We start from the raw sequence: 16818 nt of genomic DNA on the forward strand, positions 1-16818 counted from the left end.
GGATTCTTGGAGGGTTATTGCAAAAGCAATACAGTGTATCAGAATCAATAGATAACTTTAAGTACTTGGAACATTTTCTTCATTGTACATTTTTCTGCTCAGCACCTTTAGTAAGCTGTGAGTAGTTTCAAGAAAATTACATCAGAAGAAGAGGGTCTATTGCAATGTTTATTTCTGTAATTGTTATATATACAGTACATTCTGTTGAAGTGTCAACATGTCTAAACTGGGCAATATGACAATATATATCGTCAAAACAACAGAAATATGTCTATTGTATATATTTTTCTATATTGTTTCTAATATAGGCTTATAGTAGGTAGAATTGGAGCAAATATGATTTAAAAAAAGTTATTTTTCTAAATGGTCACTATATCCTGACAGTAGTGCATGAGACATGTAATCTGAAAAAAAAATCATGTGCATCTGTGTCCTCCGGTGCTCCTAATGGCATCTGCAAGATTTCACAGACTGGAGGAAAACAACCAATTAGAGCCGAGCTGGAGTTTGTCGTCTCTGAGCAGCTGTCAATCACTCTCAAACTCTGATCAAACGGTCAAACTAGGCAGCGCTGATCAAATATGAATCAATATTGTGTTACTGTAATGCCTATTTCTCACCTCAAATGTTTTCAGAAACATCTTGTAGTGTACCGTTTAGCTGTAAAATGAGAAAGTTTGTGACCCGGCAGCCATGTTGAGACCAAGCCCCCAGGAAGAGAGCTGGTCGTTGATTCCGATTTCCGTAGTGGCCAAATGGCGGTACTACAACTTCCGTGTCCGTCACGTGATGCCATTGGGCCCAAAAGACTTTTCCCCATAGACTTACATTGGGAAAGAGACGTCTGTAACTCAGCAGATAATTTTTTTTAGGTAAATCAACTCCCTAGTACAAACACTCTAATAGCCCTTATTTATATCATTAGGTCCTAAAAGTTGTAAAACGCACTGATAGCTGAATCCAAAGTTATTTCCCTTCCTCTGTTTACGTGAATGAGACCCAGACCGCGACGAGAGCGCAAGCCGTGACGACAGCGTGACGTTGGGACCCCGTGACCGAGCCATGTGACCGAGTGGACGCTAGTGCGCATGTTCTATGGGCCCAATGGATGTGGAAGTTCGACAGAAGATCCGGGTACTTTTCCAGACGGAAGTCAAGCCATTTTGTCTTCATGCGCCACTGAGATACTTTCATAGGAATGAACGGTGCCCCGCCTCCAACGCTGTATCCAGTTCTCTTTATACATCCATGATTGAAACCAGTTGAGGAAATACCAAGCACCGCCCACCAGCCGGAGCACAGCCAATAGGAACGCTCAATAGGAACGCTGTCTCTCTGAAATGACCTGTGATTGGCCAAAGTCTCCCATCACAGGCTAGACTCTTGTTTTGAGTTGTTTGGTGGATTGGATGATTGAACTCTCTATCAGTAACAAGGAACAAACAAGACATATTGACAATTTTACACTTTATTCATTTAATACACCGTCAGGAGCCTCAGTAGCGGTGGAAGATCCATACGCAGCCACAACAGCCTGGCAACTCCTCCTCATGCTGGTCACCAACCTGGTCACACGTTGCTGTGGGATGGCGTTCCATTTTTCAACCAGGATTCGTTGCAGGTCACATAATCAGCTGTGCTGCTCATCCATCATTGTCAATATGTCTTGTTCGTTCCTTGTTACTGATAGAGAGTTCAATCATCCAATCCACCAAACAACTCACAACAAGAGTCAATACCAACAGGAGAATATAGTTTACCATTGGCAGAGCACTTTGGCAAATTTTTCTTGGGCACTACCCACATAATCAGCTGTGCTGCTCATCCCACAAATGCATGATCCTTACAAGTTGGACATCATTGTGAAGGTAAATAAACAGGCTTTCCAACCATGTAAATACAATGCCAATTAGAATTGTAACAACAGAGGAATAATCCACCAAACACAAATATTCCAAACCTTTTTTTTCTGAGTTTATTTTGGTTTAATTGAGATATTCCTGTAATCCTTTAATATCCTGTAAAGGACTTACATTTTTGCAACTAGAATTGATAAGATTGCTAAGATGTTTTCTTAATTTTTGTTTAAAGGGACTGTTTGTAACTTCTTACACGTATAAATCTACCGAGTCGGGATCCCATATGCGCGCACGCGTGTGGTCGAAGTCTCTGCACCTCTGCCTGCTTGCCTTCACTCACACCGCCGACTTCGAAACTCTGAGAATATCTAGTGAATGTACAGTGAACGTTTGTGCAGAAATAAATGCTGCAGCTCCTCTAGACCAACAGAGGTTTTCCGCGTCTTGTGTAGAGTTACGGGGCTCCGCAGCGAGAAACATTATCGTCTCCGACTGGGTGCCGGTGTCTCCCCCATTCCCTCCGGCCGCGGTCGGTAGGCTGAAGCAGGAAAAGCCAACACTAGGATCAGCAGTGATTCATGGAGAGACCTTCGTCTGGTCAGCTAACATTACTGCCAAGCAGGTGACATATAGAGTGATATTGTGGTTTTAGCTGACGTGTGTCGCCTCACTGTGTTGAGCGATGCTCGTTCATGTCTATGTAGAGCGAGCACAAGCGCGAGCCCGGCGCTGACTTTCGTTGACTTAACGGCCACAACAAGCATTTCTGATTCTTACAAACAGTCCCTTTAAAAGCCTGCAAACAGAGCCATGAGGAGGTGCAGAAGTCTAGTTTTCTCTCAGAGCACTTGAATTACAAATATTGCCAAATGATGCCAAACACATTCTGCCTACTGAAGCTTTAAGCGTGTTAATATTTTGGTTTAATTGAGATATTCCTGTAATATCCTGTAAAGGACTTACATTTTTTTGCAACTAGAATTGATAAGATTGCTAGGATGTTTTCTTAATTTCATGCATATGCCAAACACCCATTGTCCTGAAATGTCCCAGTCAGTCACACATGCAGGCTTTAATCCAGTGCACTTGTAGGCTCTACTGCACCCTGGGGGGCTACACCCTACTTCTCTCTGCAGTGGACTTCCGTTTAGAGATAACAGCTTTGTCTCCATCTACCACACTTTGTTTTAGCCCTTGAAATGAAAAACCAAGTCGTGGAAGAAGTGGTCTGTTCACAAGTTTGGTATTCTTCCCCTTTAAATAAAACTATGCAGCCCTAGCGGTGGTTTCTATCTCGGCTTTCTGGAAAAGTGTTTGGAGAGAGAGAGAGAGAGAGAGAGGAGGGGGCACGAGCCGAGCCGAGCCGGAGAGAGGAGAGATCATGGCGGCTCCTCTCGGACGGGACACCCTACCTGACCACTGGTCCTATGGAGTCTGTAGAGACGGCCGGGTGTTCTTCATTAAGTGAGCAGGCTTTTAACTACTCAACGCAGTTCACGAGGCATTCTTAATACGGGTTTTTGTTGTTTTATTACCGCTCAGTAACAGGTGTCTTTCTTGCAGTGATAAAACTCGTAGCACTTCTTGGCTACATCCGCGCGCTGGTGAACCTGTTAACTCTGGGCACATGATCCGCTCAGGTACGACACGCAAACTATCTGATTTTGTTGGGACAACCACCAAAAGGGGACATTTTTTTCTTCTTTTTGCTGCAATGTGTGTTTTCAGTCTGTGTGTTTTTTTGCTCGTGTTGTAGATTTGCCAAGAGGATGGGAAGAGGGTTTCACAGACGAAGGAGCCAGCTACTTCATCAAGTGAGTGAGCATTGGTTGCAGGCTGTTTGTTACCTTTTTTGATCCTGTTATAGCTGTGTTGTTTTAAAGTGCAATGTGTGTGTGTGTGCAATGCTTTTTTTTCTCTTTTCTATCACTGTGCAGTAGATTAAAAGGCTGCACTGTTAACACACTGTTATCTATAAACACATGTATGTGTGCAGCATGCAGGCTTCATCATGACAAATGACACAGAAACACACATCAGCATATGGATTAACACACAGGAGGTCCCATCGGAGAGGTTGGGAGCAATTATCTCTGCCTGCATTGTTAATGGAAAGTGGCAGTGCCTAGCAGGACAGGAGGAAGGTTATTAAAATTCTCCTCACATCCTCCCATGCAGGACCTCTATACTCTCTCCATTAGATAGGTGTACAGCCTTAGTGTGTGTGTGTGTGTGTGTGTGTGCTTGTGTGTGTGATGGAGAGACTGTAAAGGTTGCAGGAGAGAGGGGTGTGACCATGTGGTGACAGAGATGTATGGCATGATTGCATTATTGAAGCAGAGAGGACAGGATTTACAAAGTCACAGACCGCAGCGTGAAGTTTTTTTTTTTTTTTTTTTGTCACATTATCACATGTCCTTCACACATTCAAATATAGCAGGATTCAGGTTTGAAAATCACCACACCATCAGTACCACCACACTGAAGGATTATGTGCATCACATTTGCATTTCCAGATTCTGCAGTGTTTTATATATCGTATATATGTTTGCATGGCGGTCAGTATGTATGTATTCAGATGGCTACTGTGAAAAGAAACCTGCAAAATCATGCTGAAACCAACGAGATGAGTCAGGCTAACAATGACACACTGTAAAACAAAGTGTGAGACACATTCTTCACTGGAGCTGGATCATTGTGAATTACAGTGACTCCTCCCTCTGTAGCTTCGTTTAAGCATTTGTAGTTCCGCTACCCGTCGTCCAGTCGTGGCCCTTTTATTTTGCCCCATTTGTTCTAGACAGAGGGGCTGTATGGAGAGGGTTTATGCCCCCATAGCTGCAGTCTGTCGGAGGTTGGTAGATCCTAATAAGAGGTCTTTACTCAGAGACATGCAGTGCTCTGCAGACACCAGTTTGCAGCACTGACTTAACACATATACAAACACTTTTTTCATTTTTGTAATGCCTGCTATACAATCAGTATATAACAGTGTAACAAAAGAGATACTATAATAGTTGAGCCAAACAAACGAATGTCCATGTCATCCAAAGATGTCGGCTTTGAAAAAAGACATAAAACGGTTTCAGATAACACATTTGTTGTTGCTGACACTTATAGGCTATTGTGTGCATGATAAAGGAGGTCTTTGTGTTTCCCTCGTTCACTCGCTAAGAAGTGAGAACAATACAACAGTGAAGTTGTGATATATGGTAGTCTGAACGTTAAAGGCTATTAAATCAGTGGACTACTTGTTGCCCAGTTGGCTTGGTGGAAGGATCCTGTGTTGCTGCTGCTCCCTGCTTGTTTCTGTGTTTTCGAGGGCTAATTTCCTGGACAGGAACACACCAGGACTGCTCTCTTCTACCATTCAGTTTATCTTGAGCACAGTTGACATCTTTCTCTTGAGTGAGTTGGTGAAACTGGTGGGTGATTATTTTCATTCATGATATATTTGTATTTTGAGATATTGCTAATACAGAGATATCTTGGTTCATCAGTTCTGAGTTATGGCGGTCACAATATCAGATTTTCACCACAAAATCATCGTGGCCAAAAGAATTCACAATAAAGATATTATAGCCATATGTATAGAACTAAAGAAAACAAAATAATAATGCTATCAGTTGAATTAATCTTTAACTGTTTATTGTGCATTTTGTCTCCTTTTTGGCAAATGAAATACACTCAAAATACGAGTGTAGGGAGGTGGAGAGTTTACGTAACCATGACTGTGCTGTACGGAAATGACTTGAGACGTGTGTATTTTTAACATGATATCTATATTTCATTTTTAAATTTCACGGTTATCGTCAATACCGGTATATCGTGACACCCCTACTCTGAATAATGACGAGGTGAATTTGACCAAAAGTGGATGAAATCTTAAATACATGAGAATGATCAGTATACATTTGTTTTTTGAAAGTGTAGGATTTAGGTCTCCCTTTGCCTTGTTCACACTACACAAACTTTAGCCCTGGTTTTCCACTCGCCGACAGTTTTTGGAGCTCCCCGACAAAAGCCCCAGATCAGAGGCAAATCTGTGTTGGGCCGCACATCGGCGCTAAAGCGCTCTGTGTGAACGGTTCAAAGACGCAAGTTGAGGAGCTCGCTGGCGCATCGCAGACGCATTCCAGATATCTAGTAGGGCTGTCCTCCTTGACTTCTTAGTCGACTAACACTCATATGATTTTGTCGACTAATCGATTAGTTGATTTATTCGACAGATCTGTGAAAGTTCTGCACAAAGAATCACAAAAAAGCACAACTTTAAATCTTGTGTTTACCAGAGATGTGCTCACAAATTTCTAGGAAATAAGTCATTCAGCATGAAAAAAGCATATACTCTATGTCATAGAGTAAATAGTAAAGACGTACGGAAACAGGCTATTATGTGAACGCATGTGCCAACGACATCAACGAGCATGACTGTCACTTCTCATGTGTTTTCGTGACAAAACATAATTTGGAGACCTCATTGAAGATTCATATATATATACTTTTCTAATACTTCATATAGTCAAAATGAGCATATATATATAAGCTTTTATCATGTGACTTTGACTTCAATCATATGGATAATTACTTTGTGAGACAGCTGATTGGTGCAGAGCTTGTGATGAGCACAGCTTTTCCATTACAACTCAGTGGGGGACATTTCAGTTATTATGCTCTGGTGATGGAGTACTCTCATTTTCTCATTGTGGAGAGGTTCATCTCTGGTGGTTTATTTGATTTATTGCAGACCTGGATTATGCCAGGTTTCTGTATTTGTCCCATGTATCTACATGGTAATTACAGGAATCGTTGCTTACCTCGCTTTTAACTCCAGCACTCAGCTAATTATGCTATGAGAACAGGTACACAGTCCTGGTTAATTTGTCACTACTTTGTTCTTAAAAACAAGAGTTGGTTTGTCAGATTAAAGGTTAAAAACAGCCTACTGTACTCTCCATGAATGTGATAACAGCTTTGGTTATTGATGTTAGCTGGCAAACCTGAAACACTGAAGACAGTGAAGATGCCTCATCTCAGTGGGATTATTCCTGACATCACATAAAAAAATTGGAAGGGGATTGGACCACTTGGACCGTGGCCCTATTTCAGACCATTAAAATCATCACAAGTTTTTTAACTGGCTACAACTCAGCATTTTAAAATTCCCATTAATACTACAGGGACATCCCCCATTAGCACTCAGTTTAGGGGAGTTTGTTTTTACTGCTCCAGGGTGCAAATCATGGTTGTTTATGTCTGATGAAACGTCATCTCACACTTTCTACTTGAACATCAGACTTTTATGAGAAACTCTGGACGTGGAATCTGATTTTCAGCACAAAGCGAGCAGGCTTTTTGATATAAACCACTGGTCTTCATCACACTTCTCGTCTCTTAGCTGTCCAGGAAGCAAACAGCAACAAACTCAAGCAGGACTGAAGTCCGCATGGTGCTGCCGTGACAACGGTCGGTAGATTTGGTTGTGTGTCGGTGGTGGAATTCAGCTGAGATGGAGTACAAAAGAGGGATTGTTCAGACACGGCCGCTGGGGCAAAACATTTATTTACACCTCGCTGTAGGCCAGCCTGCAGACCTGAACTATCTGATTAATGGTTGCTGATGTTATGTTTGTTGGTATGTGCCAAAAGTGTAAGGGTCTAATCTTTTTCAGTGTCTAAACTCAAACTAAGAATGATTTATTGATGATAAAATATAGTTTAAATCACACAGTTTACGGCTTACATTAACAAATCAATACATTGAAATTTGGAGATTGGAGGAGGACGAGGTCTGTCGCCATCTGAAACAGATTGAAATAGAGTATCTCTGCCTGTCATATTTCTGGCAAATCTCCAAGGAAGTGACCCAATTTGAAAGTCATCTTCCAAAATCCTCCCCCCTTCAATCTCGGAATATAATATGCCACAGATGAAACGGGTCTGTGTGGTGAGGTAAACATGTGTAAAGGATGCATATCAATGAAGAAATTTGACAGCAGAAGAAGGCTGAAAAACGAGATGTGTGGCAATGAGATGCGTATAACATATTGTATAACTAGATACAGTACAGCTAAGTTAAGCTTCTTTTTCAAGTTATAATAGAAGGAAGCCTCAATTGTCATGGACTTAAACACATCCCTCATGTGGTTAAAGCTGGGGAAACTGAGTTCAGTGTGATTAACTCTCCACCACATCACTGGCACTCACGTAGCATAGGAAATGTGCAATTCTATAGCTCCCGAGGGAAAAAATGACCCCACTGAGGTACAATGGTGTCCTGTTGAGGACACAGTTCACATTGTTGAGTGGGTTTACAATGCTGTGGAAGGGAAGTCCAGGAAGAAGTGTGTGATGTATAACTCACATAGATTTCTCTGTCTCAACTTCGTTTACTCGTCAGGTGTGATAACCACATCAATGTTTTATAGTGTTTATCTTCCCATTCTCCTGCTGCATGTTATGTTTTTAGGTTGCGCTTGCATTTTTTAACAAGCTGATTATTTCAGGACAGTATGAGTTAATTAGCTATGGGATGTTTTGGGAGTTTTGAAGCAGGGCATTTTAATAGGGGGATAAAAAAGAAGTTTAGGATCCCTGCAGGCCCTTATCTTAAGACTGTTTAATGAGGGTTTCTTTTTCTGCCAACACAGCAAATCCATACCTCATTGCTGAGTTCAAAACATCTTTGCCGAAAAAGATAGAAGAAGAAAAATGAACCGCGAGGTCCTTCAAATGACCTTTGCCCTCGTAGATTTTAGATTATTTTAAAATGAAAGACATTTATGTGTAATTCCAGGGTTACCATCGTGCTCTGTCAAGCAAGATAAACGCATGCCAGAATTCCTCAAATACTAAAAAAGAACTTAAGTTGAGCTATGTGGGAATATTATGTCTCTTTCTAGAACTGTCAAATTGTGTCTTTGACACTGGACCATAGACTGTATATAAAAAGTGGACGTAGTCACTGTGATGTCACTCATTGGTTTGTGGACTTCCGTTTTGAAGCCTCGGTTTTGGCATTTTGGCCGTCGCCATCTTGGTTTTTTGCAACCAAAGTGACACGAGAGGGTGGAGATAAGTACAACCGAATGCTCAATAAAACATTTCTAGGTGACCAAAAATTTTTATAGTTACCTTTTAATGAACTGAAAACACACCGTGAAAGGGTTAAAGTGGTGAGACAAAAACACAGACAACTCCCAGACCGGACAACGCCGTGTTAATGACCTGTCAATCACAAGGTAGCCACGCTGTAAAGCATCCCCTGCTTTATGGTCTATTTGACTCTAAATGGGACCATAATTTACTAAATGAACATCATGCTGTATTGAAGAAGACTTGAAACTAGCGATTGAGGCCATAAACTCATGTTTACAATGTTTACTGAAGTAATAAATCAAGTTTGAAGTTGGGTCATTTTCTCATAGACAACTATATAATCAGACTTCTTTTTGCAACCAGAGGAGTCGCCCCCTGCTGGCTGTTAGAAAGAATGCAAGTTTAAGGCACTTCTGCATTGGCTTCACTTTTCAGACCCAGAGGTTGCTGCCTACACTGGACATGATTTTTGAACTTTTAAAGTGAGTTAAAACTTGTGTTTCTTTGTGCAGGGCCATTCTGACCACAGTGGGTTTAGGATACGAGTTTTAAAGTGTTTTCCCAACTGGTCATACTTTGAGCTCAGGCTGGAAGACAATCCAGTTTTTTTTTCTCCAAGAGGCAAAGAAGCAGCAGAATCTCACTTGTGACTCCTTTTAGAAATGGAGTGGAACCTCAAACTTCACCTTTAGGTATACTGTATATTGAATCTAAACATATTTCACTGACATTAGTCTATAATTCCAGTGAGTGTTGTAGATGAGACAGACTACTGTTAGATTTGCTGATTAACCTCATGTTTGCATGACGTGCATGTAAGGGGATGTTGTTTGCAAATCTTTGTCGGGTGCCATGGGAAGTAATGAAGAAAGATTGAAAACACATCACAGAATACCAATCAGATAGAGGTCTGCCGCCCGCTGGCAGCAGGTAGGGGAAGGATCAGTTCCAATACTTAGTTTCAGCAAAGCTGAGGTGAGGTTGACAGAAACAGTGATGCAGTTGTTCATCCTCACTTAAAGTTACTATGAGGAACTATTAACTGGCTTTGAAACAGCCTCAGTTTCATACTGATGCCCTCCCGGCTGGGAGCCAACACACCACATGACACCACCCTGCCGGAGGCCCAGGCTGTATTGCTGGGTCTGCTGGAGAGAAGGGAGGCACGGGAGAACCAGAACCAGAACTGCGTGGGGCTGACTGCCAGACTCTGCTGCAGTAAAATGAGAGGTTTTCTAAAGGGACTCTGGTGCCCGGAGACACTTTTGTCCACAGGGACCAACAAAATCAACACAAAATTAAAGTTCCTTGTAGTAGCCTTAAGTAGAGCAGTCCTCTGTGTATCATAGAAATGAATATCTATAGATCTGTTGTGCTGTGATGTTACAGACTAGAAGGTATGGATGAAATGTCGTTGGGTTCATCCAGTTGGAACTTTTTTTGTCACAGATGTTTCACTTAATAAGATCCCATAACACCAACAGCTTTCCTACTGTATGTGTGCTCCAGTTAGCAAATATTAATTACATATTTATATAGTGCAGGTGTGCAGGTCTGCCCTCATACTTGCTCATGCTTTGGCCCACCTTGCAGACCGTGTTGCATTTGCCCTACAATTCCATGTCCAAAGCTGTGCCAGCTGTGCTTGTTGAACTGGCTCTATAGGGATCAACAGAGTATTATAGGAACTATATTTCTTGAAGCAGCATCTTCAGACTCTTATAGCATCACTTTCAGTGTAGTTTATGCACCTTTTGCAGTGTAGCTTAGGATCCACTTAGTCTGCATCACAACAAAGCAAAGATGTTGACATCAAGGCATCAAAGGAACTACAGCTGTTTCTAATATTTTTCTTTCTTGATACATCCTGGCTTTACTGAATCTGTTCTTTGGCTGTAAAATTTGCATAATGCCACTTTGTAGGCTCTAAAGAGCTTTTTTGTCTGCAACGTGATCTCATCCCTGATCGTCATACTTTGCTGCTTGGGCATAAGCAGCCTATTGCGTAGTATCTTGACGCAGAAGGTTCACGCAGGGTTAACGTTGTGAAACGCTTGCGGTTAACGTTGTAACTAGGGCTGTGTATTGGCAAGAATCTGGCGATACAATACGTATCGTGATACAGGGGTTACGATTCAATATATCCCGATATATTGCGTTACTGTAAACGAGGTGATATATTGAGATTTTTTAAATCTAATTTTAGGAAAACTGTCATAGTATTAAGAACATTACGAAATGGTGGCAGTCAGGTTTAAGCAACAAAACTACTTGGTTAGGGTTAGAAAAAAAACAGAATGGTTTGGCTTGAAATAAATACGCTTGCAATGTAACATAAGTTACGGACATAACCTCATGTGACTAAGTGGATTAGCGTCACGTAACATAACGTCAGTAAAAATCACTCAACTTTTGGTTTCACGTCACCCACATACATTCATGCACGGGACACGAACACTGGTCTCCTTAGTAAAAGTCCCATTGTTTGACCCATCCAGTACCCGTCTCTCCCGCCCTCAACAGACTTCTCTCTCTTAATACTACGACTGTTGCTCTGAGCGTCTAATAACAACGCGGATGGGTTTACATTGGAGTTAGTTGAAAGCCCAGTGCGTCGGGCTAAAGGGTGCATATCTTGTTAGTAGATATCAAGACGCCGAGGGCTACTGCCCAAGCATCGTCAGTATTTGATGCCCTGGGAGTGAAACCAGGCTGATGTCTGACAGAGATTCCCGATAAGCACAGGATCAGCACAAGCATGTTAACATTCAACTTAACAACCAAGCTGCATTATGATTGTATTTTTTTGTATATTTGAGCAGAAACACAAAGTCAAAAGGGCTATGTCACCTACCAACTTGTACAACTTATACACTTCAGCCCGATGAACTATTAGGATAATCTAACTAATTGATTTGCACATATTTGTTGTGTGACTTAATTCAATTTTTGCACTCAAAGTCATAAGCCAAACATATAACTATACAGTAATATAGACTAGCACTGTCTCAATGTGAGCTCGCATGTAAACACAGTTCAGTCTCTCCTTTTCTCTTCCTCCCCTCAAGCTGTCTGTTGAGATGGTGACCTTCAGCTGAAAATAGATACTCTGAAATGACGGTGTCTTTCATGACAGGCAAAATCCTGATGGATCAAATTACTCCTGCTTTATTTTTGAAAAATAAAGAAATTTGATTTTGGGGGCATTATTACTATGACAGGGGACTAAAAAGCACTGCGTTCCTACACCATGTTGCAGGAAATGCTTCGTCAAGAGAGACAGACTTCCTCCCTTTATCCTGAAAAATGCCTGCTGGTTGGAGAATGTAGTTATTAGTTATTCTATGATTGAAACCTTCTCATCGTGCATTTAAATGTACTTGCTGATGAAATTAGAAAATCATCAAATGATCAGCTGAAAACACAATATATGGTCCTTGGTTGTAGTTATTTCAGCATTAAAAGTCCTAGTTTTTGACAAAATACCAGCTCCTTAGCTTGCACTGCCTCATTTTAATTTAACTCCCAGCTTGTTGCGCTTCTCTTCCCACCATTGCACCATGTGTGCCTCGCAGGGAATGAGATTACTGAATGAAAAGGCTTGATGCATTTCAAGGTCAAGAGAATAGCAACATGATGTAGTTCTCTTTTGCACCATCATAAAGGTGCCCAAAATTTTTTCTTTATTTTCTTTCTTTTTTTACAGAAGAAAATGATGATTAGAGAACTTGATTTCTCTCTTTCACACACCCACACACACACAAACCAAATGGAACATTACAGACACTTCATTTCCCGATAACAAACGTGCACAGACAGACACACAAGCTCGCCTTGAAGCACGAATCATTAATCCCGTGAAGATGGCAACGGTGCACATGCCAACACTGTCTTCAGCAGCAGATGCGGGAATACTGAAATTGAAAATTAGCATTCATGGCCAAGAAATTGCAAATGGGGTGTTGGTGAAGTAGCGCGTCGTCTCACTCCTGTAGGGTGATTTATGTTGACCGTTTGTCATTATCAGTAGATCCTCGTATCATGTTGAAATTGTCTCCTGCTGTTATGTTTGTGCATCTATCTTCTCTCCGTGCTTGTGAGGCGACCTGAACCTTCACTTGTGGCCACAGCGTCGTATAAACGGATCTGTGTTGTCAATATCATGTCATTTGGTGACTTATTACGAGGCTTGCGACAGTTAAACAATGCATACTGTACAGTACTGTCGGGGCCTACAAATAGAGTCGGAGGTTAAAGCAGCGGAGTGAATAAAGACGATGAAAACAAAGAGTAGATTGAGAGTCTGGTACAGTGGACGTTTGTGTGCTGCAGAATGCAAAGGAAGCTTTCCATCAGGCCTTGTTTGGACTTGCAATATTTAACCCGGGACCCTGCAATGAATACATTAAGAGCTGCGGGCCTGAGGTGTGCTCCTCTGTGGGATGATATGCATTATCTAGAATGAGTCACGCACCGTCCAGACTGCTTGAGCAGGTTGACCAGTCAGAGCTAGAGCAGGAGTCGGAGCAGAAACAGGGCAGGGGAGATGCCCGAGCCGGGATGGGGACCTGCTGCTGCAGTTGCCTGCCCCTTGGCCAGGGGATTGATCCTGAAACAGGTGTGGCTGCTGAGCTGGAGCCCTCCAGTTTGGAGGAGGAGAGGCAGATTGAGACAAGGTAACACTGGTTTAATGGTATTATAACAAATTTGTCTTTTCCTATGTGTAAAATAAATGGTTTTATACATAAACGCTTCTACAATCTATCTGTAACATGCTGTGATAATGTGCAGCAGATGTAAATGGACCTGGCATGCAACACAAATCTAATTACATAGAGAAACAAAACTTTTTTTACCCTTTTTTTTGTATCACTCTTTTCATGTTGTTAAAGAAGGAAGCTCTGCACCTGAGTAAATCTCAGCTTTCCTCCGGAGAGGAAAGAAAGAGTTTGTGTCCCCTCCCTCTGATTGAATTCAGATGACAGATCTTTCTGCCGCATTCTGTCAGAGCCCGAGTGTGACTGGAGCCGCTGCAGAGAGAAGCAGGTCTCACACTGTTCTCATCGCACCAGACGTGTGAGAGGAGAAGTGATTAGTTAGCAGCCAGAAAGGTGGAAGATGGATGTCGTGCCAACAGAGAGAGTCTTTCTAGAGAGCAAGGTTCCAGTGTTTGATGTAAAAGTGATGAACAATAAAATAGGTATTTTAAATGAGAAAAGCTCACATCACCAGTAGACAATCTCATACAGAATAGTGTAATGCCATTGATTTTGTGTAAGCATAGAACATTTGCATTTAGATCAGAAGAGCTTAGGTTCAGTGAAGGTGTCCATCTGGTTGAAGTTAAGATACTGCATGAAAAGTGTTTCACCAAGTCAGGAGCGGACTGGGACTGAAATTCAGCCTAGGACTTTGAGACGGAGAGGCCTTTTAATGTGAGCACCCAGAGGGTGCGAGCCGAAAATATTTTTGGCAGTTAATTTTTACTAGGGCTGTCAATCGATTCGAATATTTAAACGCACGATTGTCGCATGATTTTTTTTATCTGTTCAAAATGTACCTTAAAGGGAGATTTGTCAAGTATTTAATACTCTTATCAACATGGGAGTGGGCAAATATGTTTGCTTTATGCAAATGTATGTATATATTTATTATTGGAAATCAATTAACAACACAAAACAATGACAAATATTGTCCAGAAACCCTCACAGGTACTGCATTTAGCATAAATAATATATGCTCAAATCATAACATGGCAAACTGCAGCCCAACAGGCAACAACAGCTGTCAGTGTGTCAGTGTGCTGACTTGACTATGACTTGCCCCAAACTGCATGTGATTATCATAAAGTGGGCATGTCTGTAAAGGGGAGACTCGTGGGTACTCATAGAACCCATTTACATTCACATATCTTGAGGTCAGAGGTCAAGGGACCCCTTTGAAAATGGCCATGCAATTTAGCGTAAGTTTGGAGCATTATTTAGCCTTCTTCACAACAAGCTAACATGACATGGTTGGTACCAATGGATTCTTTAGGTTTTTATAGTTTCATATGATGCCAGTACCTTCAGCCCGCTACAACCTTAAAAATGGCAAGTTGCGTTAGTGGCGCTAAAACGAATTTGCGTTAACATGTTATTATTGTGTTAACTTTGACAGCCCTAATTCTACCACTAATACAGTATAAGGGCTTAGGTTTGCATATGCAAACCAGTGAATGCAACAAGAGATGCTCCCAGCTGCCACTTGCCACGGCAGCTTTCTGTTCAGCCTCGGTCCTAGTAGCACGCAAGGACTGCTGATGACTTTTTTGTGCTACCAAATATGTGTTTAGGGTGAGAACTTCCACTAGTAGAAATACAGAACGGCTGCAGACGGATAGTGGCGGGTTGTTTTGTTTAGTAATAGTAACTTGTGTTTGATTGCGTGAGGGACGGATTCAAATTGACTAAACTCAAATATTTACCGGTGCTGAGCCAATCTGATTTCAACAAAAACAAGGATCAGTCCAAATTAGGAGGGGCCGCTTGGATCCCCTCTCAATACTGAAAGTAGATTGGCCCAGTCTGACAGGCACTGTTACGCTCTGTGCCCTCTGCGGCTGCGAGGGCCAGGCTGGCCCATGCCAGGGTTGTACATTTAAACTTGTTAGAAGTCAATAAAGATCTTTATTAAAAAAAAAAAGTTTGGACCTCACAAGACCGGCCTACTGGGAAATCAAGCTTCCCGATGACCAGTCCACCCCTGCACTAAGTTCTACAATCAAACTGCTACAGAGCGCAGTACATGCTAGTATACATGCTAGTATACATGCTAGTATACATGCTAGTATACATGCTAGTATACATGCTAGTACACATGCTACACAGAGAGCAGAATGTATGAAATGTCTTCTATCTGAATGACTGTTTTATAGTCTAAACAACAGTGTTAAAGCTGCACTAATTCATATTTTTATATTAACAATGGATCAAATGAATAGGTGTAATGTGAAAGGCCTCACTGGTGGCAAACCCACTTAGAATATCAAATCAACTCTGCAATCTTCTCCCATCTAAAGGCACACAGACAAAGTTAGTTACCAGCTGGGGAACACAGTGGGACACTGAGCCGCTAAAGAGAAGACTATTTCCCTCAGGAGCTGGTGGAGACCAAAAAGAGCTACGGAGAGAGTGGTGCTGTTTTCACCTTGTGAGTCTGTGTGTGTGTGAGTCATGGCAAAATGTGGTCCTTTACATTTCTGTATGTGGACAGATTTTGTCACCACGATAGCATCGCAACCATGCAAGATGCAGTCACAAAACTTTACAGATGCGTAGTTGAGATTTAAATGAAGGTCGAGTTCAAAGATGGGTGTGGTCCGAGCAAGGGCGCCGGAAGTACGGAGGTAGGAAGTGGGAAAGATGCCACCCCATACTTTACGCCCCTGTCCTGATTTGGCGTTGTGTCTGGTGTGATCCCGTCGCAAGATGATCTCTAGTTTATGCTGCTTTAAGCAAATGCTCAATTAGAATATGACATATTAGCGTCTACAGTGTTAACATGCAAATAAGGAACAAGGTTATTGTTGGAAATCAGGTAACCACAGGAAATCAGAGAACAATCAGACTTGTTAAATGCAAGATGACCTTCAGCCTAACTGATTCTTCTGTGTGCTCCGTGGTCTTGTTGGAGAAGGAAATGGTACCATGTCCTAATTGAAAATTAATTATATTTTCTTGGGACCAATGGACCAATAGATTGCAAGTTCTCCTCTGTACTCACACTATTTTTAACCTTAAAGCACCTTGAAGATCTGTACAGATTTGTCTGCTTAATCTGACATTTATTGCCTGGGATTTGTAGCAATAACGGTGCTGTGC

The 16818-nt window shown here is 41.7% G+C and overlaps 1 protein-coding gene across 7 annotated transcripts in view; it reads left to right on the top strand.

The window, feature by feature from the left end:
- plekha7b (pleckstrin homology domain containing, family A member 7b) overlaps positions 1-16818 on the top strand; it is a 101367-nt gene that overhangs the window by 6491 nt on the left and 78058 nt on the right. For all 7 annotated transcript variants that reach the window (XM_037759635.1, XM_037759658.1, XM_037759644.1 and 4 more), the window contains exons 3-5: positions 3134-3323; positions 3423-3499; positions 3616-3673. In XM_037759635.1, the coding sequence (XP_037615563.1) occupies positions 3241-3323; positions 3423-3499; positions 3616-3673 (218 nt within the window). In that variant the 5' untranslated portion in view covers positions 3134-3240. The remainder of the gene's footprint in view (positions 1-3133; positions 3324-3422; positions 3500-3615; positions 3674-16818) is intronic.

The sequence above is a fragment of the Sebastes umbrosus genome, chromosome 2 (genome assembly GCF_015220745.1).
Source record: "Sebastes umbrosus isolate fSebUmb1 chromosome 2, fSebUmb1.pri, whole genome shotgun sequence".
In the NCBI taxonomy this organism is placed as follows: domain Eukaryota; kingdom Metazoa; phylum Chordata; class Actinopteri; order Perciformes; family Sebastidae; genus Sebastes; species Sebastes umbrosus.